The 27077-nt window shown below is 35.5% G+C and overlaps 1 protein-coding gene across 2 annotated transcripts in view; it reads left to right on the forward strand.

Moving 5' to 3' along the window:
• The window catches only part of LOC140148515 (muskelin-like), a 30564-nt gene extending 8773 nt beyond the window's left edge, over positions 1 to 21791 (forward strand). The window contains exons 6-19 of one of the 2 annotated variants that reach the window (XR_011858490.1): positions 779 to 916; positions 2516 to 2714; positions 3691 to 3803; positions 4402 to 4515; positions 5759 to 5916; positions 6678 to 6852; positions 7532 to 7661; positions 8551 to 8618; positions 9205 to 9290; positions 11913 to 12105; positions 13765 to 13929; positions 14956 to 15063; positions 15928 to 20492; positions 20809 to 21791. Coding sequence is in view for 1 of the 2 variants with exons in the window: in XM_072170500.1 (XP_072026601.1) it covers positions 779 to 916; positions 2516 to 2714; positions 3691 to 3803; positions 4402 to 4515; positions 5759 to 5916; positions 6678 to 6852; positions 7532 to 7661; positions 8551 to 8618; positions 9205 to 9290; positions 11913 to 12105; positions 13765 to 13929; positions 14956 to 15063; positions 15928 to 16005 (1725 nt within the window). In the remaining variant the exon portion in view is untranslated. Of the gene's footprint in view, positions 1 to 778; positions 917 to 2515; positions 2715 to 3690; positions 3804 to 4401; positions 4516 to 5758; positions 5917 to 6677; positions 6853 to 7531; positions 7662 to 8550; positions 8619 to 9204; positions 9291 to 11912; positions 12106 to 13764; positions 13930 to 14955; positions 15064 to 15927; positions 20775 to 20808 lie in introns of those variants that run through there. The other variant, XM_072170500.1, reaches the window with a different exon arrangement.
• The last annotated feature ends 5286 nt before the right edge of the window (positions 21792 to 27077 follow it).

The following is a 27077-nucleotide window of genomic DNA, read 5'->3' on the forward strand; positions in this document are numbered from 1 at the left end:
TTTTTAGCTTTTTCTTTCATTTTCAGCCCATTTTGAGCATATTTCTGTGCTTTTCCTCTTTTTTGAACAAAGTTCCTCTTTTGTCAATAGAGGTCACTCACACCCCTGTTGTTTCACGGTCATTGGTTTTAGGAACAATAACACAAAATCTGGACATTATATTGTCATATTGACCATGAGATATAGCTGACATTCATTAAACATATAACCTTGACCTATATTCAGTTTTGTACAAGGATTCAGGATAGGGATTAGGCAATGTTAAAGCTTCCCATAATTGCTGGTGTGATTCTCAATATGGCAGACAGCGAGAATACTTGTGAAACAAAGGTAGATGTTGCAAACTAACTTTGACCAAAATTTCAAAATATGGTTGATTGGTGGCATGGATTGGTTATGGTATATCTCGGACGACTTTATAAGAACACTGTTGTAAAATGAGTGAATGTTCTTAGTCATCTAGTAGTTTTAAATAGAGTTTTGGATCAAATACTGGAACTTAACTTTTTGCAACTTGGCGATGTTAAGCGTCTGGATCCACCGGACTTCATCAGGCAACTGACCCGCTGGGCTGATCATGTGTTCCAAAACACTGTTGTAAAATCTTGTTTAGGCAGCAGTTTGCTGAAAACAGCAATATACAAAGAAGTTGCCACTTCTGTGACTATAACTCAGAATCTGTTTAGCAATAAACAACTGATTTTGCTTGATCATCTCACAAATGTGTAACACTGTTTTAGTACTACCAATACCATTTTTTTTTGCTTTGACCCAACAGCACAGGGAGAGAGAGGCAATACGACTATGTTTAAAACATTTTAGACAGCACAACTATAGTGAGGCCTTTGAGACGTTGCAAAAGAAAACAAAGATTTCCTTGGAACATCCAACCTTGACAGATCTGCATAATAAATTGGTAAGAAATGGTCGTAAACTTGGTTCACTCAGCTGCACAAGTTCACAAAAAAAGCACACTGGTACCAACAGATAGATACGCTGCAGATCTGTGTAACGCTGCAGATCTGTGTAATAATTGGTAAGAAGAGTCTGTGATAATCTCCATCCATACATACAAGTTCACAAAAAAGCACACTGGTACCAACAGATACACTGCAGATCTGCATGATAAATTTGTAAGAATGGTCAGTGATTAATTTCATTCAAGCAGCTACTCAAGTTGATAAAAAAAACACACTGTTTGTAAAGGTGGAGCTTTCCAGTGATTAAATGTCACTGGATTGACAAATTGAATGATTGGGGAAATCAATCAGATATTTCCTTTTTCAAGATGAAATTTTTTGCTGAAAAAGTGTAATTTTCCCTTTGTATAATTAGAGTCGGACAACCATGTTTTTAACAAAATTGCAAACAGATTTTTCTACAGAGTATTCTTAGTCAGTGGGAGTGGTCTAGTTCGTAGACACATAATCTGATTGGACAATCGCATGATTTCTGGTGTCGCCTATCAGGCCGTAGAAGCGACCCCACGTCATCATCGCGTGTTGATAACTCGTAGCACGCTCATAGAGGTGCGCGTATGTATCACGTTGTATGCGTAGACGAAGTGCAGAATACTCGCACACGCTAACAGTACACGCAACAAAAGATGTGAAGTTGTAAACAAGTTTCGTTATTATAGAAAAGGGGAGTTTTTATGACGGTAACTTTTTTTGCTTTGAAAAAATAGTTTACAGTTATTACAATAATATTTAACTGACTAAGAATGAGAATAAACGAATAATCGTAGTGGGCAGCCGGCATCCACTACTCAAAATATTAGACCTGCCTGTCGTCTATCACACTGTAGAGGATAGTCAAAATAAAAATTCATTTAGGGATTCAATCATGTTTCACCGTTGTTCATCACCGTTTAACAACGATGCGGCCGCGTCGGCTGCGTGGTTTACTTCGCGAGGGCAGCTTTAGCTGCCCGGCGAGTAAACACGCAGACGCCGCGGACGCGAAGTTGTTAAACGGTGATGAACAACGGTGAAACATGATTGAATCCTTTCAACAACGAAAAGAAGCGAAAGATCGTATAATTCACATGATTATTTCATGAGGAATGTCAGTTAATCATTGCCACTCAGCCTTCCAAAAACTTCGATGATTTTTCTGCTAAAATCAGCAATAAAACTGGGATAAAACTACAGAATAAAACTATAATGTTTAGCCGCTGAAAAATACTGAATTTAATTAGTAAAGCTTGCATACGCACACAGGTTCCAAACATGACAAATTTTACGCGCTCTCGCGTAAAGCGTAGTCTCGCTCGCGTTCGCGTATACGCTATAGTAAAAGTGTGGATTCATCACGGATTAACAACGGTTGGCTCCTGTACAAAGGTATAGGAGGAGTTCTTGAATCAGTGTTGACAAAGATAAGTGGTTATCGAAACGTACACAGTAAGTGCAATTTATTGCATCAGACAAGCTTTTGATAGACAGCATAATATCGCTTTACATTTTAAAATAAAGTGCGTAAATGACTGTGTAACTGTCATTGTATTGTGTAGGTGCTGAGTGGTGACTATGAGGCGTGTGAAAGCCTCATCCAAGAAGCATCAAATGAGCACCTGTTTGATCATTACATCAGTATGAGAGATTACGAACCCAAATGGAGTCTTATATACGCTAACACTGCAGACACAGTGAATGAGGATGACAAACCAGGCATGAGAGGAGGACATCAAATGTGTATTGATTCAGATAGTGGTAAGAGGATGCCATCAGTGATTTGAAGACGATGTGGTCAGATTTTCATATTATTTTGTCACACAGCTTTTTAAGGGGTACTACACCCTGTGGTAAATTTGTGACTATTTTTGCATTTTCTCAAAAATAATAACACACTGGTAACAAAAGTTATGTATATTATTGGGGCAAGGAATCCAATTACTACACTGAAATTTCAGTGACTCAAGACAGGCGGTTCAGTATATATGATAGGAAACGAGGTACATCCTAGCGTTATCTTATTTCTTATCATAAATAACAAACCGCTTGTCTTGGGTCACTGAAATTCCAGTGTAGTAATTGATTCCTTGCCCCTATAATATACGTGAATTTTTGTTACCACTGTGTTATTAGTTTTTGAGAAAAATGCAAAAATAGACACAAATTTGTCGAGGGGTGTAGTACCCCCTTAAATGAAGTGCCAATGTGAACTTGGATTTCCAAATCCATATCATGTCAATATCCAGAGTGTACTGAAAAGTGTACTTAGTCAGTAGCTAATTGGAAAGGCTTTCTGGACGGGAATTTGTGATAAGTACAAAAGTTTGACCACTCACACAGGGTCGGGTTGCACCAGTACTGTGATAACCGATGGCGTACTTGTAGAAATAGTATAACTATAAATCAGTAGTGTTTCCTTTGCTGGGGTTCCGAAAGGCTTAAGTAGTGGTCCTATGCAGTACACTCCTTTGGTATGGTAGTAGCTTGTAAATTTGCAACTAGGCACAGAGCTTTAAAGCTCTTGAAAGATAACATATCTAATATGGTGAAGCCTGATAGGAGCATTTTTAAAAAGTTTATTTATCAGCAACTACTTGTTCTTCCTAGAGATTTCAAGAGCTAAAACTTCTTTTGCCAATTATCTATTATCAACCTTCAGTATGAAGCTGTAGTTATCAAATGAAATAGAAGACGTATTTTTTTTAAATAAACTTGTTCTGTGTTATGTTTACAGAAGTGCTATACCTATTTGGCGGCTGGGACGGCTCAACCGATTTGGCAGATTTCTGGTGTTACAGTGTAGTAACTAACCAGTGGACATGCTTGTCTAAAAACACAACAGAAGAGGTAGGAATCAACAGGTGGAATTATGAATGTTTAACATCAGCCTACTCCGCTAATTGCCTAAGTTATTTTTTGTAATTTTGACAACAAATTACAAAATATGGTTCAAGCATGCATTTAAATGCATTTATTCACCAATCTTTGCACACAGACAAATGATAATGAGACAAATGAAAGAGAATAATCAGAAATGATTAGGACGATTACGTAACTGATGCATGCTTGAACCATCTTTTGTAATTTGTTTTCAAAATTACAGAAAATGACTTAGGCAATTAGCATAGTAGGCTGATGATAACTAACATGTCTTCATTAATTTAAGTCTTCTTTTGTGAATTTAGCCATATAGTTTCTGAGAGCCCTGTGCATATCTAGATTTAAAACTGTAGTTTGCCAAGTCATTGCTTTTTCTGTTTTAACACATAAACTTCATTCTACTCCAGTTAAAATGGGTGGGATAGAATTTTGTGTAGGATAGTACAATATCTGAGGGGATTAGATTACTGGTACATATTGTTGAGGAGACCAACTTATGTTGCACCTGTAAACTGACATTGTCAGCCTGACAGCATCCGAGATTTATTTATTTTTCCTTATACAGGGTGGTCCAAGTGCTCGTTCATGTCACAAGATGTGTCTTGATCCTCAGAGGAGGCAGATCTTTACTCTAGGCAGGTACCTGGAGTCAGGGGTTAGAAATGTCTCTCCACTCAAGGTAAGTCAGGTGGTTTGGGATGCCACAACCCAGAGCAATAACGTTTTGACCATGGCTCGAAAAAGTGGGGAATTTTGGAAGCTCCTTGCCAGGAAATGTTGGTGTTTAGTGGGAAATTGTGTCTTTTTTATTTGTATATAAAAACATACTATAAATTGTGGGAAATTTAGCTTGCTTCCCGGGAAATTAACATTGTTTCAAGCCTTATTTTTTGACTACATTTTGATATGGTGCATGCTAGATTATAAAATCTTAACAGCCAAGTGTGAACTTTCTTCTGAAATGCGTATTTGTAATCAAAGAGTTGTGAAACATCTTTTGTTTGATGCGTTAATAACTGCTATCATTCGTGAAAATGTTTGGACACTTTATGCATTTTACGTATCCCTGCTCCCTTCAAACAATGTTGAGTACTGAATGGAGTGGTATATAATTGTGCTATAAGTCTACTCCCAACATGCTTGGAGGGGAGGGAGAAAGCTGTAAAAAATATATTAACATTTCCCATTTTGTACATAATTAACATGCATTTTACCTTAAAAACGTCAAGTGTCCCAACTAATGCCTAAAAAAAAATTGTTTGATTGGCGTAACATGAAAAAAAAAATTAGGGTAGGTTGGTCGGCAATTTTTTTTTGTAATTTTTTTTACATGCATTTTAAGCTTTTTTTTAAAATTGTAATCTTTTTTTGATTTTTTTATTCATTTTTTGCAAAAAAATCAGAAAAAAAAATCTAGGGTCAGGCTTATTTTTAGGGTCGGTCGGGTTACGCCAATCAAACGATTTTCTTTTTTAGGCCTAATTGTGAATGTGATAAGTGTCCTAGGTAATAAGTTATTCTAGTTGAAATTCACACACCCCTCTATGAAAGACATGATCTTAATCTGCCACACGGGAAGTGTGAATTTTAAATGGGATTACCTGAATGTGTGGCTCCATTGGAAAACTACACCCACTGTGTGGGAGATTAAGGTCATGTCTTCCATGTAGGGGATGTATGGATTTCAACTGGGGTAACCCATTTCAAAACTAAAAGAGAGATAAATCTGAATGTACTTGTATACTTCAAACTCTTTTGACATAAATATTTAACTGTCAAATTCTCAATGTTGATAACATTGACAAGAAAGCAGAAGAAATTGAATTATTTGTAAGTATACTTATGTTTACTCACAGATGCAAGCTCATACCACATATGCACAAATCTTTCTATATATCAATGATTTTGCTCTTCATTTTCAGAGTGATTTCTATGTGTATGATATAGACACCAATAAATGGACACTAATATGTGATGACACAGGCTCAGAGGGAGGGCCTAAACTTATCTTTGATCATCAGATGTGTATGGACACTGATACTTCTACCATATATGTATTTGGAGGCAGAATTCTAGCAAGGTAATTAGTAATCTAACATATTGTATTTTTAAAAAAAGTGGCAGTTGGGATGTTAAAACAATTGTGACAGAAAAGTATTTGGTTTATGTAGTTTGTGTGCCCAGGTATAAATAATGCCAGGTTTTTCCATCTAGATGAGAAAACACTGTTTCTAGCTTATTCATTGTAGGGGTTATAATGTAGGCATATATGTAGATAAATTAAATATTCACACAAGCAAAAGGAGTTTCAACTCACAAATGAAATTTTCGTGGCTCATCCAAGCAACACTTCTTCAGCACTGATGTTGGAGTAGTACTGGATGATGTATCGCTACTCGGGAAATGTGATCTGGGCGATGAACCCAATCCACTTGACCTAACTGAATTTGTAACAAGGCTGTTAGTAGGGGCTGGCTCCCGTGGTTTTTGTTGAGGTCTGGTTTGGATGCTGCGATGTAACCAGCTTCATAAGGAGTTAGTTACTATATATTTAGTGAAACATTCTAAATGTGCAAAATATACTGGCAATATGGGTAATAGTGTAGTTTGGGAGGGATGAATCTCTGAATGTCCTTTTAGGAATAGACTTGACATCTGTAGCTTTTTGGCTTTCCTTTTGTCATTGTGTCCGTTTTCTTGTACTTGTCTTTGTTTTTCTTTTGTTTGCTTTAAAACTTCATTGTGGGATCCAGGCTAACTTTTATGTTGAATTTTAACAAGTGAGCCTGCCACTACTATCTATTTTCCCTACTATCTATTTTTTTACGTTTAAATCTTCAGGAGAACCACATTATCATCTGATGAGAGGCCAAGTGAGGGTGCTTTTAGTGGTCTCTATTCATACCATATACCCACCAATACATGGAAGTTACTAAGACAGGACTGTAACTCTACAAGTCATCCAGGTGTTCAGCAGATTAAGTCTAGGATTTGTCACTCCATGCTCTTCCATCCAGTAAGTTGCTTCCCTTGTAAACCCTCCCAGCCTGTGTGTCATGATCTCTCCTATATCCAGTAAAAGTTAACATTCTTTACAGATTTGAAAGCTCTTCAACCTATGCATTTCTCTGTTGTAGTAAGCATATATATATATATATATGTGAATAATTTTAATTGTTATCACTGATCTCCTATTCCTGATGTATTCAATTTAATTCAAATTGATGTGACTGGTTAGGGTAGTGGCATAGCCAGGACTTTTTCAGGGGGGGCAAGGCAAATTTCTAGGGGGAAATTTTAACAAAAATTGTCAAAAAGGGCTACACCACTGATCTGTACAAAGCTGCATCTCTGAATGATGTCAAGTGGTTTATGTGGTGTATTTGATCACCCTTTATTTTCTGTAATCTAATGACTTGTAATTTGTAATTTAGGCTATACAAATCTATGGCCTTTTTACAAGCACAGGTTGGTGGAATCATTTAACACAGATTCATGAGGCAAGACATTTAAGTTATAATTGATTTAATATAACAACTGACAAAATGAAAATCTCCATTTATCAGTATGTTTTCACTTTAGGCTTTATGTTTAAACCAGTTGCAATTTTGGAAATAATTTGCCAATACAACTTTACATCTTAAACGCCAATTTAAGCAAATGAATTTGTATTTTCTAATGTGTATTCTTTTCAGTACACAAGAAAACTGTACATATTTGGAGGTCAGCGAGGGCGAGACTACCTGTGTGATTTCATTACTTACCAAGTAGATGCCGATCAAGTAGATATCTTATCGGATGGCTCCAAGAAGGACAGTGCTAGATGTAAGTCATTTAGGATTTAAAAATTAAAATGCTCATCCATAATTGAATACCTGAGTGGAAGAAGGGCCCAACTCCATCAAAACTGTTTTTGAGATATTAAGAAAAACATACTATTTGGAGAAGTTTTATAGATAGAATGTTTTCATCTTCAGGGGACCTTTAATACATGAACATACAGTATTACATATATTTGAAATCATATATGATGTTTCCATGGCAACAGTACAGGTCTTTATACGAGCTGGAGTTGGGCCCTTCTTCCACTAATATACTGCAAGTGCCAGTTCCGTAAGCAAATGTGTTAGAAATAGCTACAGAAATTGTGAAGTTATCCATTATTGCATAACATGTAATATGTCAGCAAGAAAGTTTGTTGTTTGGAAAAGCAGATTTCATGGATGAACAAAATTCCTCTTTAACACACAAGGAAGATCAGTCTGCTGGCAATAAAATTGGAGTTGGGCCCTTCTTCCACTCAGGTATTCAATTGTGGCCTGCTTTCACAAAATGAGTATGAAGTTAACTTTCTGAGATATTCCAGATTTGAAATCTGTATTTTATACCATTGAAAATCATACCAAACATGGTAGGATGGCTCATTAATTCTTCCAGAATTTCCTTTTTCTCTTGAATTTTGTCATATTTAATGGACTGTATCTTCTATAGTGCCATGGTGATTTAATGCTTTTTTGTGGGAGCAGGTCACAATTCATTGCTTTTGTTCACAATTTAAGTGGATTTTCAAGATATTTAGAGTTTTTAAACACTAAATGTCTTGGAAATGTCTTGGAATTTATCTGAAGGCTTTTAATGTTCAAGAAAACCTGGTATCAGGAATACAAATATGTTTATAATAAACTTGTATTTTAATGTTTACATTTCCTTCCAGTACCTGCTGCAGGCTTCACACAGAGAGCCACAATAGACCCTGAGCTCCATGAAATCCATGTCTTATCGGTAAGCGAATTAATTTTCCCCCAAACAGCTGTAAAGTCAACTAAATTTACAATGTAGACCTCTCAGTTATAACTTCATAACTACATAGTATGCATGGAAACTTAAAGCACTCAGCAAGGTCCTGTCATACTTTGCCAACAAATGTGACTTGCCCATCACACAGAAAAGAACCAACCAGGTCATGTCAGGGTCACGTGAATGAGGTGCCGATTATTCATGATTGTGATTCAATTAGCCAATCAAGACTCTGCTACTGTATTTATGCAGGACATGCACTGTGGCGGCAACAAATTGCCAAAGAAGTCTGATAAAGGGTGTAATGTCTAACATTATAAGAGAGCTACTTGCTATGTAGTGGTTGTGCAGAGTAGAGCAAGCCTTGGCTATCAAATAATATTTTATCAATTAACTTTAATGGCTTCACCTACCTTATTGGTCTGAAAATGGAATGTATGTAAAACACTTGTACTAATGGTCAGTGAAATTTTTTCACTGGCTGTCATTTATGTATGTGTTGACTTGTGTTAAAAACCTTTCTCATACTTGTACTAATATTTATATATGTGATATTCCTTTTACCATACAGGGTTTGAGTAAAGAGAAAGAGAAGAAGGAGAGTAGTAAGGATGTCAAGAATTCATTTTGGGTCTATTACATTAACCAGAATAGATGGTAAGTTACTAAATTTACATGTCAAGCTTCTCATAATGGTAGTTATTACTGGTATAGGAATGTTTATAATCCATCTATGACAGATAATGTGGTAGTCTTCATGTGATCTTGTAGATCAAGCACATTATACATGGAAATACAATATATTGGAACATGGTTGAACAAATTCATCAGGATCGGTAGAATAAAGTCAATCAAAGGGTTCTTATTTCTGATCCAATAAATTGTACTTACTGTGTACGTTTCGATAACCAACTCAGTTATCTTTATCAACACTGAATGAAGAGAAGGGGCGCCACCATGAACAGAGATGAAGGTCAATATCAACTTTCTCACATTTTTGATGAACTGCTACTCCCTGTGAAAAATCAATCAAAACATCCAAGGGGAAAAAATCAACTGGCAAGACCAAGTCAACCACCAAGAAATCAATAGGTGATTGGATGTCCAGTTCACAGTAGCAGTCTTCATTTAGTGTTGATAAAGATAACAGAGTTGGTTATCAAAACGTACACAGTAAGTGCAATTTATTGGATCAGAAATAAGAACCCTTTGATTGAAGTATATTGGAAGTTTGAAATCACAATGTGTGGTGAATGGGTCAACCAGTGTTGTCGCTATGATAGCTAACCAGCACAAAAGTGTTATACATTTCTGTATATACATGCATGACACACCAGACACATGACATTATCAATCAAATTTTTTCCTCCATTTCTGCACTAAAACTACTTTTCCTCATTTTATTGTATTGTGTCATATTAAGCAAGGATAATAATGATTACTAAATCACAAATTTCGAAGCATGATTCATACCTTATACTCCAAGAATGTATTTAAAGATTATGCCGTAGAATAATGTGTTGTTGTGTCTGATCAATTTTCCAAACACTACAAAAAACACCAGTCACCATCCTATGGCACTGGGGAACCCAACTCCAAATTGTACTTTCTTGCATGAGTAAGTACATACAGTATCTGAAACTTCTTTCTCCTTTCATTGCTTGCTGCTTCAGTTATCCTAGCACTGGCCCGTTTGACATCCCATTCCATCAACTGCTGTCCATACTGATACCACTGGTAGAATAACCAGAAAGCTATTAAAAGTCACCCACCATGACGCCCATCACCCACCATGACGCCTCATCGCCCACCCACCATGATTTGATTACCTTTCATATGAGACTTTGTTTGTTGAAATTGGACCTATAGTTAGCTCAAAAGAAATGCTAGAATTGAGGTAATTTAGTGTTTCTACAAAAAATCAAGAAAATTGACAAAAGTACCAATGTTCCCATTAAATATCACCTTGGTTAAGACCAATATCATGAAAAAAAAAAAAAATCTGACCTTATTAAATAGCATTTTTGCAATCAATTAAATCATAAACCAGATTTATGCAGTGAGAGAAAATCACATTTAAACAAATTATCTGTTCCCGCTGATTTGATGAACTTTGCAACATACCAAAAACATTCCGTGTGCAAAGTATATGGGGTTTCCAGATCACAAATCCAAGTCAAAAACGCTCTTTTGAAAAAATTACACAAATTGGCAGGTGATTTTTTTTCTCACCATCTACACATCTTGTATCACTTTCAAGCAAATCTTTGCATGACACCAAAGCTGTTAAAACCACCGTAATTAGACCAAAAAATTACCAATTTTAAAAATACACAAAAACGCTTCATTCTGCCATAGGAGTAGCACCGCCTGGTTCGTGGCTGCTTCTTAAAAATCATGAAAGTGGCAATAATTTTGGTCGATATGTTGCAGCTCATTTTTCAGACATGAATACATCATAAGCTTATCCACAAGATCAAATGCCACATCAGCATTAGTGTCAGTGCTGACCAACAGAAAAAAATAGTAGGGCCTAGTACTTCTAGAATGTAGGCCCTAGTTCAGTAGTAATGGGCCTAGAGTAATTTACGTATTAACAACAAAACATGAATCAACAAGTATGAGATATTAGACAGGTTGAAGTTAGGAGATTATTCCCAGTCGGGTTTGCTGTCCACTAGTCGAGTCCGATTCGACGAGCTGTGTAATGGAGCGACAGGCTTTTGAGCCAATAACAATTCGCGAACCATATTCCTGGTTGCTTGCCGTTCGCCATCATTGTCTGATTGTGAAACATCGAAAATGAAGCGTAAAACAAGGGGGTCATACATTAATATGCACGCTAGGGGACGTACATACTTTCCAAGATCAAAGCATGATGATGACTACTTCTGTATGCGATCTTGCTCTTTTATGATGGCCAATTGGATTGCATTTTGGTTATATTAATTGTTTATTTCCTGATTGAACTGTCTCACAAACATGACAAAGCAGCTACATGGATTTGGAACGGTTTATTTATACAGCACATAAACCGGACGTAGATAGGAAAAGTGCATTGCTGCCGCATTGATGCATACGTATTGGTAAGAGAAAATTGGCCACATTATATCAAATGTGGCCCGTAAAACATAGCGTCTATGGCTGGCTGACTAAGTCCTGGGTGTGGTGTCTATACAACATTATAATGTTAGTATAGTAATCAAGTAATGTTAACATTAATTGAATTCACTAATATTGTCAGCGCTATGTTTCATCTACTACTTCTACTTTATTTAGGTCGTGTGTGTACAAAAATGAGCACCGAGATCCTAACTACTGGCATGAACGACAAACAGTAGAGCCATGTCCACGCTTTGCTCATCAACTAGTCTACGATCATGTACATAAAAAGCATTACCTATTTGGGGGTAATCATGGTGGTAAGAATGCGCCCCCTAACACCAGACTGGACGACTTCTGGGTACTACAGGTATGTATTATAGTAGAATTTCAGTTCTTTCAAGTTCATTAACCCCGTGAGAATTACCTGCCGATTGGCTGAAAAGAAGTTTTCATTATCAATTAGCCCAATCAGCAACATTGTTAGAATAATTTCACCATGCTAAAAATTGGGGTGAATTATTTGCAAAGCTCCATTCTGATTGATGATTAAAGTGAAAATATCATGTAATTGACCAATCAGAGGCAATGCTAGATTGTCAGGTAGTGCTCAGGGGGTTAAGGGATCTGGAATGAGCATTTTGAGCGTTTCAACAGTATTTTTGTGGGACATGAGAGCACATCAGACATATCGAATTGCATTCTGAATACGAAGAATGTCTTTCTGATATCAAATAATTTTAATTTTTGAATTTCACGATATAATACAAATTCTATGACAAATTATTAAAATTTGATATTTTTCACATTTTTTATATATAACAGTAAATTTTATAAATCTTATATATTCTTAAAGTGTATGTAGCTGGGAGGAAAAGCCGATGATCAATTGAAAATTTTGACCTTTTGTATTGAATATATGGATTTTTTTCCCAAAAAGACCTAATTTTTTTTTGGTGCTTTTGGAAAAAAAATCCATATCTTCAATACGAAAGGTCAAAATTTTCAATTGATCGTCGGATTTTCATCCCACCTACATACACTTTAAGTATAAATCATCAGATTTATAAAGTTTACTTCGAGTACTGTTAAATATCAAAAATATCAATTTTTAATCATTTGCCATAAAATGTGTATTACAGTGCGAATTTCAAAAAATCAAAATTATTTGATATCAGAAGGACATTCTTTGTATTCAGAATGCAATTTGATATGTCTGATGTGCTCTAATGTCCCACAATAAATACTGTCCAAACGTTCATACCCCACCCCTTAAGGTTAGCAACTATTTTTAATTGTTGCGATTTGGTAGTTCACAGCATCTTGTGAATGGTAGTGAGCTTTGGTAAAAATTACATTGCTCAATTCATAGCGAGGGTGTAGAAGAATCCAAATATCACAGATATACTTTGTAGGTCCTGTGGTTCTTGAGTTATGTTGTAAAAAGGGCTGAAACAACACCACTTTTGTAAAACGTACATAACTCATTAGCAACAATAAATTAAGCAAGTTTTCAACGTATACGATTTGTAGAATACACTTTTGCAAAACATCAAAGTGTTATTTTTATATAATATATTGATTTAGACAATGACAATCGATTTTTTGGTTGCTTTGACCAACAATACCTCGTCCACCCTTAAACTAAATTGAAATATTGTCTGAGTGATCTCAGATCGTGCACTGTCTAATAGAATGGCGTACATACACCTAGGCGCAGCACCTACACGAAGTGCACATTGCTTATTGTGTGACTGACTTATGTGAATTTACGTGAGCATAATTCGGTACTTAATTGACTTATGCAGTAACAAAAATAGAATAATTCTCGCCTATTACAAGCTGATCATAGTATAGTCGGATTATATCTATTTTGAATTGCCCCGTTGTCCTCAAAACAAAGTTAATATACCTTTCTTGATCATTATCATGATAGAAGAAAAAAATTTAAATTACTTCTCTATTGTGTAGACAATTGTCAAAAGGTATAAATTTTAAAACTCTTTAAATGTGTGTTAACATTTAACAGCTTTGCAGACCCACCAGAGACCAGATCATGAGAAGGTGTCGATATCTTATTAGGAAACATCGCTTTCAAGAGATGGCACAAACCAACCCTATCAAGGCCTTGGCTTACTTACAAACAGAACTTGCAGACACTGTCAACCATAAAAATGAAGAAGAAACCAAAGAGGTAAGAGGCACACCCGGATATGTATGCATGTAGGGCTGTTTGTGAACAATGTATGTGTTGTGTTGTGTACACTCATGAATTTCACTTATGAGGCAAATTGGATGCACTCTGTAGATTAACTCTCTTCACGCGGGTGTCGCCTGCAGACGACAAGTTTTAAAAAAAAAATTCAAAAATTCAAAAATTTCAGAAATGTAAATTTTCATGACCATATTTGGAATCAGCATGAAAAATGCATCAAAATGAGTACAAACAAGCCTAGTATTGATTCAGTAGTTCTTAAGATAGCTCTTGATATTTGGAGAAAATATTTCAAAACTTGAACTTTTTCCATTGAAGCGCATGGCTATAGCACGCAGAGCATTAATGCCTGTGTCCTAGCCCTATTAGTCTATTTGGATTCCTTTAGACAGTAGTGTTCATGTGTGAATACATGCGCAGTCAAAGGTACTGCATCTGCATCTACAAAATACTCAGTAATGTTGCAAAAAGCAATGCCCAATTTAGATAGGAGAGAGTGAGGTGCAGGGGTGGACGTGTGTGCATCTAGATGTCAATTAAACAGAATTTCTAACATGATGAAAATTAAGATTGTATTAGAAGTACATTTTGATGACTTGATGCTACCCATTTTGGCCTTTTCCTTCATAGACTCAGTCTTCTTGCAGGTATTTCAAAATAGTGTGAAAAGTTACCACGATAAATGAGAACACCCCAATCAGTTAACACACTTTTATCGTCTGTATCAATTTGTGTGATTTTAACTTTGATATAAAATAAGTTTGATGGGATATGGAGTATCACATCTTAAGTTTACATTTGTTGCTGGTAGTAATAATTCAAGCATTCTATTTGTTGAACAACTACTAGCAGCAAAATCCAAACTTCAGATGTGATACTAAGTTTGCATTTGTTGTTGTGTAGCAATATTTCAAGCATTCTATTTGTGTTCCTTATTATCTTGAAATAATCACTACTGAATTATTAACATAATAAATATGTTGTTTTTGATAACTTTCCTTTCAGTTCCATCTGTTGGCTTCCAGTCTATTCAGACCCAACGTTGAGGTGCCGGATCACCTCCTTAATGTGCAGATACAAGAGGAGCACCCATATCACACCACAAGAACTACGGTAAGCTTTACTCTCCCTTCTATATAACTCAAGATCTTAGAAGAGTACCTGATGCTACAAAACTGGGAAAAGCAGCCAATCATAAATCTGAACAATAGCAGCGAGTATAGATATTTTACTCTGCATACAGCATTCAGTTACAAGGTTAAATTTTAGTGGATGTGGTAGATTTGATATCAATCTTTAGACCAATTTGTGCTTCAAATTCACATAGCTTTGTTGCCTTAGTCTGCATGTGATATACATTAGATGATACAAGGGCTATATACCATCATTCTGCTAAGTCTAAATCCTCTAATTTTGGCATCAATTTCCATCGGAATGTTATTTCCTTCAGTTGCATACTTCATACCACAATCAAGAAGATAAAACCAGACATTACATGTCCTTGTTTCACACCCATTTTTGATTTTCGATTATCTAAATCAATATATTACTGAAAAATAATACTTTGATGTTTTGCAAAAGTTCATTCTACAAATTATATACTTTGAAAACTTGCTTGATTTATTGTTGTGAATGAGTTATGTACGTTTTACAAAAGTGTTGTTTCAGCCCTCTTTACAACATAACTCAAGAACCACAGGACCTAAAAAAGTATATCTGTGATATTTGAATTCTTCCACACTTGCTATGAAATGATCAATGCAATTTTTGCCAAAGCTCACTACCATTCGCAAGATGCTGTGAACTACCAAATCGCAACAGTTTAAAATAGTTGCTAAGACTCCTTCAGGCCATGACAACATAGCAGAAAATTGTTGGTTTCGGGAAAATGTTTGTAAAAGTGGTGGGGGTATATTGAAGAATAATGGCTGACCGCATTGGGTAAGAATTAATGTTTTATTTTGTTTCTTCCCACAGCTCTTTGATACTCTTGTAGGTTTCTTTCCTGAGGATATGTCTCAGCCTAGCGGCAACCTTGTAGATCTAATGCTGTAGCAGATCCGGACATCTTGGGTGATAGCGGTAGACATTTTATCCTTTAGATATCAGTATCTAAATAGAGGGCGATAACTATGTAGATTACTAGCTGCAGATTGGTCTTCATCTTTCTCAGCTTATTCAGTGCTACTTAAAGCCATATTGTAACGTTTCCATAAAAATAAATTTGTATTCCTCTTCCACAAAATGTTAGCTTTTACTGTCATATATGTCCCCTTTTACTGACGCAAACCAAATTTGAATTTAACTTTAGCGCCGATGTTGTGCATGTTACTTTGTCAGGCGTGCTGAAGTCAGTCTTTTGACGTATAATAACCATCCTCTACACTGTACCATGTACGTACAGTGCATGAGTGCTATGAACATTGTGTGCACACGTTTGGCTATTATTTCAAACATGGGATACATCATTTTATTAAAAATCTTGTCACAAATACAGCACCTGAAGTCATGATTTTTGCAGTATGTTACTTCATTAATATAGATTACAATCATGTAGAAATAATAATTTTGACAAAACTTCAGGGCATCCTCCTCAGCAAATGATACAATATGGCTTTAGACTAAAAATACAAAACTGTTCAAAACAAAAGACTTTGTCCCTATAACATGCTATGACCTTGTTGCTGTCAGTCAGAAACAAGTTTTGGTTTGAAAAATTATATACATATTGAGTTGTACAAAACATTTGTGACAGTCTCCAGATAGATTCAATATCTTGCAGACAATTCAGAATCTGTAATTAAAAACAATCAAAGCAAGTCCTGTTCCAACATGCCAAGCTCATAGCATGGAAACATGTATTATGTTGCATGTGTATTTGTTAACAGAAGTTAGGAACTCCTGTCTTAGTATTTTGCTGCAAACCTTGACAAGAGCGTACTTCTGTGATAATAACAAGGCACCTCCGAAGTGTAATATGTGTGCTTTAGGCATGGTATGTGTTGTTAATTCCGCTAAGGGCTCATATTTAAATACCCTACCACGTTTTCACACAGAAAGAAGGCAGGATTCCCCTCGCTAAGCGCGCGCCTCAGGAAAGCTCTGTCATAAAACGGATGGATTATATGCATCAGTGATACACCCTGCCCAGGATTTTAACAAAAGAAGGCTAGCACAGGAAAGCTGCAGGATGGTGCACATGTTCCTGTGTAAGGGAATTTCAATATGAGCCCTAACATATGAGTAGTATGAGGTGTGAGTTGCGACTTGTCAACATCGTGGAAGTACGCTCTCGTCGAAAGGTTTACAGCAATTTAACATAATATTCACCTGTTACAAAATAATTAGCTCCACATCCTATACATTCTGTCCAGTTGTTATCAAAATATTGATATCAATTACTGGGTTGTTCTTGCAAAGTTGAAGCTATATAATTATAGTCTGAACCAATATAATATTGGGCATTTGTTTTTAACCAGATTTGTTGTATAATTATTTGCTCATGGCCTTAATTCATTTGCAAGCTCTTATGGTGTTGATTTCATTGAAGCTTATACCTAGGTCAATTGTATCTTTTACTTTTTAAAATGAAGATGACTTCGTAATGTATTCTAGAGTTTGATGCATTCAATAGTATTCATTTGAAAGTTAGCTGTAGCTTGGTTCGATTGATTCATTTGGATCAAAATGGTCTGTGAATTATTCACTAGTGCTCAAAATGGATGTGGGCTAAGGGCAATTTCCCACCATAAATGTCAAAATAGCCCTCAAAAATTATATTATGTAATTTTTAATAGAAAGTTGCCCCTGGGAAACTATTGTGGTTCAAAGTAAATGGGGATTTTAGAGTACTATTAGCCCCCAAAATCATGAAAGTAGCCCCCGCAAGTTAAATTATGTGTGAAATTTGTTTCAAAAGTAGCCCCCACCCATTTTGAGGGCTGTTATTCGCACATTTGAAAGAAACTATGCTGTTGTATTTTTAGCTGGTCTCCTTAACATGTTCATTTATATCAATCAGCATCTGAATTCATACTCGGTTTATTTTTTGATTATTTGAAGGAATAATCTGTGTATGGAAAACAAGCAAAGGTTGTTATGATGGGAGTCAATACAGTTCTTAATGCTTCAGGACTTTTTAGCTAGTGGTACAAAATGTGAATTACATAGGTCTTGGATATGTTTTGATCAGGTGGAAATTTGAGACATTTGTGGCTATGCCTGTAAAGTTAGGCACTTTTTGTTCAATTTACCTTTTCATGTTGTTCAAATTTGTGGTTGAAGATTGACTTGTGTAAGGGCTACATATTGATAGGGCTATTTCAGCTAATGTCTTTACACCCCCTATGGAAGACATGCCCTTATCCCCCTACAGGGGGTGTAAATTTCACATGGAGTCATTCAGGTAACCCCATATAATATTCACACTCTGTCTACCGTAGGGGGTATACAGAAAAGTCCAAAACCAGGTTGTAGAGTTTTCCACCAAACTGTCAAACCCAATCATTGGGTGCTTACATGTTGTGGCTGATATTAAACATGGTTATTTTTAACACACACCCCATAAAGTACTTTAATAGTTAATTTTATGATAATCTTGATATAACATTTTATTATTTTTGAAGGTAAACCCAGCAAACACAAAAATGTTTTTAAAATGTTATAAACATGGTTGTTTTTTTGAAAATGTTTCAGTAACATTTAAATGGTGAGTTATATAAATGTCATGGAAACATTTTTAAAAACACTACATCATTTGTATAAAATGTCAACAAAATGTAATTGTGAAATATTTTTGGCAAACATTGTTGCACAAATTTTTGTCAACACTAAAATAACATTACATTAGAATGTTTTGAAGCGAGTATTCAAAATTGTTTTTAAATGTAATGTTTCTTACCCTTTAAATACCCATTATATAACCCGACATTTCAACATTTTCTGCGAAACATTTTGTGTTTGCTGAGTAAGGGCTCAATGGTGATTTGGTAGGGATAATGAAATTTAGTCAAAATAAAGGATTATTTAATCTTCATAGGGATTTTATAAGGGTAATACTAATATTTACCCTATTTAATATGCCAAATATCTAATGTGAACCTTGTAAACCCATTTTTAGTTGCGCTGCACATGATTGAGAATGTATTGCTTGTTGTCATGGTAATACAGTGCATTAAAAATATATGACATATGACATTTCCGTAGGCTGGTGCTAAGAATCATGTTGCCAAACTACCCATATAGAAGTATAATGATTACTAAACTGAATCCTGATAACCAATTTCTGGTAAAATTAGAGCTTCTTTGATATGAAATATAGAAGTACTGCAGCTATCCAAATTCTATAAATAGTTATTCAAAACTCTGAAATCTGAATAAAAAAGCAAATTTACTTATCATTCATATGAAAAATTGGACTTGTATATCAATGTCATTCTATGCATTGTACAAAACCTTTGTGTGTGTTATGACAAAAAAGTCACTATCAAAACAGATGCAGTAATACAGGCCTCGAAATTCAGAGGCCACAAAGGCCATATACCATGGCCAACATTGCCTTTCGACTTGTCCATGGCCTTTGGTGCCCTTCAATTTCCATGGCCCTTGGTATCCTTAAATTTTAAAACATTCTTCAGTATTAATTATAGTGGCCTTCGTTCCCTGTGCTCACTGGCCTTGAAAACATGTGAATTTGAAGGCCTGATAATTAAGCATCTCTGTAATTTGCATAGTTCATTTAAAATTAGAATATGTTGATATTTCAAATACTGATAGGACTACATCGGTGTACAATGCTGTAATCGTTTTCACACCAGCTAGTTAAAGACCAGTCTTATATATACTTGGCACCTTTATGCTGTGGATTGGGTAAAACAATGAAAACAAGGTCAAGAAGGATATTAAAAAATGAAATGACAAAATAATCATGTGATACACTTGGCGTCACTTTCACTACCCTATGCGATATCAATGTTCACCCCAGTAATGGCAGGAAAGTACCAATTACAGGAATGGTCTATTAACTTTTAGAGTCTTGTCTCTTGCTGAACTGATTTAAATTAATCAGATTTTCACAATACCAAGTATCAGCAGTTTGAAAAAGACACAAAAAGAAAATGAGCAGGTTTTACTTAGCTGTGTGATATTTATAAATTATTATTATTGCTGAATTCCAAGCCCTGAGTAGATTAACTGTTAGGTTTATTTCACTTCTTGTAAGGGCTGGTGAACCCATTATTTGTTTTTATTTTTTACATACATTTTGTTGTTATTTAACTTTTATTATGTGATTTGTCATCAGTATGCCCTCTTAAATTTGCATGACATAATGAAGAGGATAAACAAAAGTATTGTGTACAAAACAACCTGAATATGATATTTGTTCCCCCTCCCATGTTAACCACTGCCATGTAGAATTATAAGATATTGTCCAATAAGTAATGAATTGAATTTCCTTCCAAATCAAATGACTTTGCACCCATCAGTAAAACATGACTGTAATTGTGTTGCAATGTGGAATAGTGTTTGAATTTGCTCATAAGGCATTTAAGGGATGGGGTATGAACGTTTGGACAGTATTTATTGTGGGACATTAGAGCACATCAGCCATTTTTACAGACAAAATTTACTTGAGGACTGTTACATATCAAAATGTGAAAAATATCAAATTTTAATAATTTGTCATAAAATTTGTATCATATCGTGAATTTCAAAAAATTAAAATTATTTGATATCAGAAAGACATTCTTCGTATTCAGAATGCAATTCGATATGTCTGATGTGCTCTAATGTCCCACAATAAATACTGTCCAAACATTCATACCCTAACAAGGAATAGTGTTTGAATTTGCTCATAAGGCATAAGCAGCAGTAGCAAATAACCCAGAGTGTTACAACTTGACATGATCACATTGGCGAGTTATCATACACACACTAATGCGCATTCTCCCCCACACCCTACAGATGTTTTCAAGTGATGATTATCCAAGCGCCCCTTTTCAATTCACTTGAACAACCACATTCCGTCAAGTGTCCAAATAAATTGCAATCTAAAACTTCCTGATTACAATTATGATAATCTTGACTTCAGATACACTGTTTTTAATGTGTATATAGGAATTTCTCAATTTTGATGGTCAACTGATCGTTTTAATAAGCTCACCCCAAAAGTGATCGACTTACTATTCGAATGTGGTAATGCTTTCATAAAATATTAAAGTTACCAATGTGAGAGATGCGATCTCTCAGGATTTTTTCCGGTTTCAGGATTGTTTTTGTCTTTCCGTCCTTGAGCTTATTTTTTTATGATTTTTAACCACTTTCTTTAATGTAATTAAACCCAGCAATGTGTTCAGAAGTTCATTTCAAAAGACATATCAATCATTACACTAGTAAGTCTCTGTAAGATGCCCCTGGAATGCTGAATGCCTATGAGCTGTGGTGAATTTCACTAACATTTACAATGCATTGGAAGTCCTTTAACACAAGTCTAAACCCCTCGTAACCTACCACTTGGCTATTCTAGTTGAAGTCCATACACCCCCTATTGAATACATCACCTTAATCTCCTACACAGGGGGTGTAGATTTCAAATTGGGTTATCCATTTGAAATTCAACTGGAATGGCTCATAATGATAGCTTACAGCTTGCAATGTGGCATGAAACACCTCGGGTATCGTTTTATTCAATATGCTGTTGGGTGCTTAGTTATGTATAAAATAATAATAATGAATTATCAAACCCATTTAATGATCAAGCATGATTTCTTGATGAAATGTGTGATCTATGTAATAAATAAATTGCTCATGATCACCTCTAGGAGGGGGTTGAGTGAAAACCACTACACATGTTCTCTCTGTTCATTTTTATAGTGTTACAGGTGCACCATAAAAAGATTCAACATCACTCTGATAAACCCAGGAGCCACATATAGAGGTTTTCAGAATGGTCGACTGCGGACCCGTCGGATAACGCTTTTTTAATTTGTTTTGAACTTTGCTGCATGGATGATGTCACAATGAGGTTAGCATTTATTCCTTATTGAAAAGTGTTCCGACGGATCTGCACTCGACTGGCCTCTTATCTACCGTTTACATTGTCTGTTTGCAGGTTGATTTTGAAGGCCCATTCAGCGATTTTCTGTACAAAATATTTTGTCAAACTGCACCACCAACTGATAACAGGCTGACTTGAGCACAATATGTAGAGCAGGCTTCCTCAAATAGATTTGTTGAAGCGCCACATGAAATTAAAAAAAACCTGTCTTTACAAGGATAACATGGGAATCACATTGTTTATTTATTTTTTAAAAATCTAAACGGCGCCGCGCGCCACTCGGGAAGCCACAGTGCGCCACATGTGGCGCGCGTGCCACTATTTGCGGAGCCCTGATGTAGAGCATGTGTAAATAAAGTATCTAATGCTATCCTCAGTGACTACTGCTAGCGCCATCCATGTCAAATTGACAGTCTTGTCATGCGATAAGAAAAAAAATGGAAGTATTGCATCTTCCTATTGACGTCTGATCTTGTCTTTATCAGAGACGCCCACTATGGGTAACAAGATCCAAAAAATGACTAAGGATATCATATTCCAAGTCTCTTCTAGACCCGCTAGGCACATCAAATTCACCTCTTCTAGTCCACGGGCATCAAATTTTATGATTCTGTGCCCACGTATCTCATTTTTTGCAAATTTTGATTTAAAAAAGTACAAAATGTGACTTTCAAGTGTCTTTCTGGTACAATAATTGTTGTATTTGTGCACTTGGTCTTTTTAGGGGCCTTTCACTGAAACTCCTGGTGAAACCTAGTCCAGTTAGGGGTATGTTTTTATTGAAATCTGGTCCCGCCAGGGATTTAGGGTCGTTACTTAAAACCAGTCTCGATAGGGGTTAATTACTGCCAGGATCTAGCATGGGTACCAAGAAAATCCTTGAACCCCCCACCAGGCTGTTGGTCCATGTAAAATTGGTAACTGGAAATAAAAAACATCATACAAAATCTTGTGTTTTCACTTTAAATGTTTATTTGTTCCCACTTCATAAACATAACATACCTAATTTTCCAAAGTATTAAATGTTCAGTTCATTTTGGTTACCAAATGAAATTCCTAAAAACATCCGCTTTTTTCTAAGTATTATTTAACACACTTGGTAACCTGCAAACATTTTGTGCATTTTAAAGAAAAATACAATTGTGTTCTTTGAATATAAACAGTGCACTGGAATCATCTATTCAGTCACCAATTATACAAACAATGATGAGATTTCCAGGAGTGGGTGACATGATATACAGTACTAAAGACAAAAAGTACATTTGTAATTGTATTGGTTAAGGTGTCTTGGGCTTTTGGTAGCGCAAAAATATATATATAGTAATACGAGAGAGAGGTAGACAAATGTCCATATCTTCAATCCAATATATGCTCTTCATAACATTCTAAGTATTTCATTGCAAATTACCAGGATGATATGCAACAGGCTGTAGTCTTCTGGATGTTGAGCATGATACTATTCAGCTTGCATTTTGCTACATCCCTGTCCAAGCAAAATGTGCCAGTAAAATGAACTAAACGGCCTTGTTTAATCACCCTCTAATACAAGAATACATGAATTGTTACCACACACCTGGGTGTTAGCTAGCCACCGCTCACTCCATCATTTTAGACAGGCAGTTAATTAAATGCCTGTGACATATGCTAAATTCTAAAAGTAATGCTTGAATAAGTTCTGTGAACTTAAAACAAGACCAGACTAATAAATCAAGGCTATAGCAATAGCTATAAGTATTTGAAATGACTGAACCCCTAAAAGGGGCAGAGGTCAAATTTTTGACAGGCAGTTTGATGAAAATGATGGGCAATTGTACAATCCTAGCTAAGACCCTGCCACATACTACAGGCAAATCTTGTATGACTTGCCGGTGTACATGAACCAAACAAGTTTGGTCTGTAAATCTTAATTTGATGGCCATCTCATCAATGAATCAATTTAAAATTGATTGAGTCATCCGAGATAACGAACTGGTTAATGTCTCCTCATAGTAATAATATTAAATAGTATGCACAGCACACAACACTATTTGTTACATTTGGTACCTGACAACCTTGTTACCGTAACCATGTGTTAAATATCACACATTATTGCCAATGTTTACAACATACAGATCACAAAGGAAATTTTCCTGGCAAATATTGTGCTTAAGTGTCTGACACCCTCTGGCTAATATGACATTGTGTTTTGTCAAACAAATATTGCCCTTCGTTTATATCAAGCTACTATTAATTGAGAGCTATAAGGTGAGTTTCCAAGTGACTGGTGCATGCATTTAACACTTTGTGACTCAAAATCATTGACAGAAAACATTGAATTGAGGAACTGCCTTTTGAGGAGAGCGAGAGCAATCACATTCTACTGCTCTCCTTAAATCTGATATAGGAGCATTATTTTTTTGCTCACCTTAGTTGACCATTCTCTCCTTACATTCTATTGTAAATGCTCTAAACAGCTCTCCTTGAAGGCTCCAGAAGAGCTACTTAATGCTCACCTACAAATTCCAAAAGACCATTCCTGTAAATGGTGATGCGCAGTGCGACCAAAGATAGCATTAAGGCAGATACGCAAGCAATGCCATTTATAAAGTGGCTGTGCAGCTATACATCATTCCCATCATCCTTGGCACTTCCAATTTCACACACCAAATAGGATCAAGACATGTGTTTTCTGTCAGTCATCATTATATTGCAGTAATTAAATTTATCAATGTAATACAAAGGGTTGATATCTTCATCAATCAATACTGATCGTATATTTTGCCTTGATTTATTCAAGCCAATGGACGGGGTTATTGCATCTCATGCAAAGCACTCAGTCACTGAAAACTGCACCTAGGTGTTTTCCCTTTATACTTACACACAACAAAGACATAATCTTGGATACATAAAAATCAAACATTTGTTTAAAAAGTCTAAAATCTTTTGTCATTCCCCTGCACTGACGATACAATGATTGGAACATCTTCTGATATGCAGCTATGCTAATAAACACACTGCCCCGGGCACACTGCTAACATTCATCTTGAGATGCACACAAATCATAATTCACTCCAATGTGAAAAATAAAAAATAAAATTTGAATTCTTGGTCTACAGCTTGTGACCATTATAGTGTGACAATTTTAACAAATTTGAGAAAAAGTCAACTACAATCCTCAAAGGTGATTCAAGGCAAAATCTAAACTGGAATGTAGTTTTTTGTACAGTATCAAGATAAGAAAAATTATACATTGACTGCTCAGTGCAAGAAGCAGGTAAGTGCAATACCTGCCATGTGTAGGTGAGTATAATATACTGTGTGTAAATTGCCAAATTTTCACAGGACAGCTACTGCACTTAACCCACTTCTGGCACTGAGCAGTCAATATATTTAGTCTTTTCCAAGAAATTTGTCCTTTAAAATTTGATAAAATTTGTGTTTTTGTCAAAAGGAAGCAGGTAGGAAGTATCAAGTGATTTACCTCATATCTGTGCAGTCCACAGGGGCGAGTTATTTTTCTGGAACAGCCAATTATGTATGTATGTATACATAAAGAGTAAAGACACCCAAGCTCTTTACACACCCTTTCACATTATAATACACATGGTAGATTTATTATCTACCATTAATACATTATGACTTAAGACTTACAGGCTATTGCTACTCATATGGTATGAAGAATACCAAAAAAGAAAAGGATCTATATTACAGAAAATTCTCTCCATTATTTGAATTTCTTATCATTATTTTGCCTTCTTGCATGAATAACTCATAAAATATTTGAAGCAAAACAAAAGTTTCTTTAACTGAAAATGTTAAATTTCTTGATCAAATCGAATCTTCTGTATAACCAATGTTGATCATTCTTCACGTAAAGCCACTGGTGAAATTGCATTTACAAAGTCTATTTATATTTTCTTATAAATGCAATGAATCTTTTCAGTGCTACATGTAAACAACCCACTGAAAACGTTTGATAGTCTTTAATTTTCGCAATGACTTGTCATCACTATCACCTCCAGTGATTGACCCACTATCTATTCCAGCTCCAGTGACACCTCATTAATTTCACTGGACCTTAGAATGCATCGTAATAGATATAGCTTTTTACCAGGCCTGCATTTTACTTTGAAAAATCAATATTACAGGGCTGTATTATAGTGCTTGGTTTCATGCCCCTCCAGTGAACATAGGCATAAAACTACCCAGGAAAATATGTAAGAGGTGCACTGGAATTGGAACAATTGCTTCGAAAATTGTGATATTATGCAAGCACAATCAATATTAAAACTAACAACTTCTCAAGTAACACATTCTTTAATCGGAGATCCCAGTAGGTCTGTCAAAATTTCCTGAACATTTTGTGAACTATAGAGATTTTGAAAGAATAAAAAGCAAAACTCAGGAATATGCTACAGTAGGCTACAGCAGGGATGAAAGTGGTATCACCCCCATTCAAAACAAACATTTGCTTTTTTAAATCCTGAAATACCTTGCTTTCTTATAAAATTTCATCATCTAATTCCGGAAATATTTTGTTTTACGCAATTCCAGAATTTTTTCTTTTATGACCAATTTCCAAAATTCTGGAAATTTCCTTAACACTGGCATTTCTGTTTAATGCATTAGCGTCTACAGCTCCATAACGATTTTATCCCAAAATAACTAAAAAAAACCCAACCTACATTGTATTGCTTCAGGCACTTTACAACACATTTTAACAAGAGAGAAGATGAGGTCACATATGATTTGTGATCATGATCATTCAGCATGTTTTCAGCTTTAAAAGTGTTACCAGTAAATAGCCCACCAAGCTTTTCAACTATGGAGCTTAATGACTGAAATTCTGAACATATGGATCCCACAAGATTCCCAAATCAATGTCAAATGGATGACTCTTTATTATATTGATTCTCGTCATCTGTTCATCAAAATGTACTTCATCCTGATTTTTATCGCTTCGCAAGAGATTACAATTTATAAATACCACAGGCTTCCCACAGACTTAAGATTTTGAAATTTCATGACCAAATCGTAATATTGAAATTATTTTTTTTTCCTTTTCTGACTGTTTCACATTTTTTTTACAAAT

This window comes from Amphiura filiformis, chromosome 3 (genome assembly GCF_039555335.1).
Source record: "Amphiura filiformis chromosome 3, Afil_fr2py, whole genome shotgun sequence".
NCBI classification, from domain to species: Eukaryota; Metazoa; Echinodermata; class Ophiuroidea; order Amphilepidida; family Amphiuridae; genus Amphiura; species Amphiura filiformis.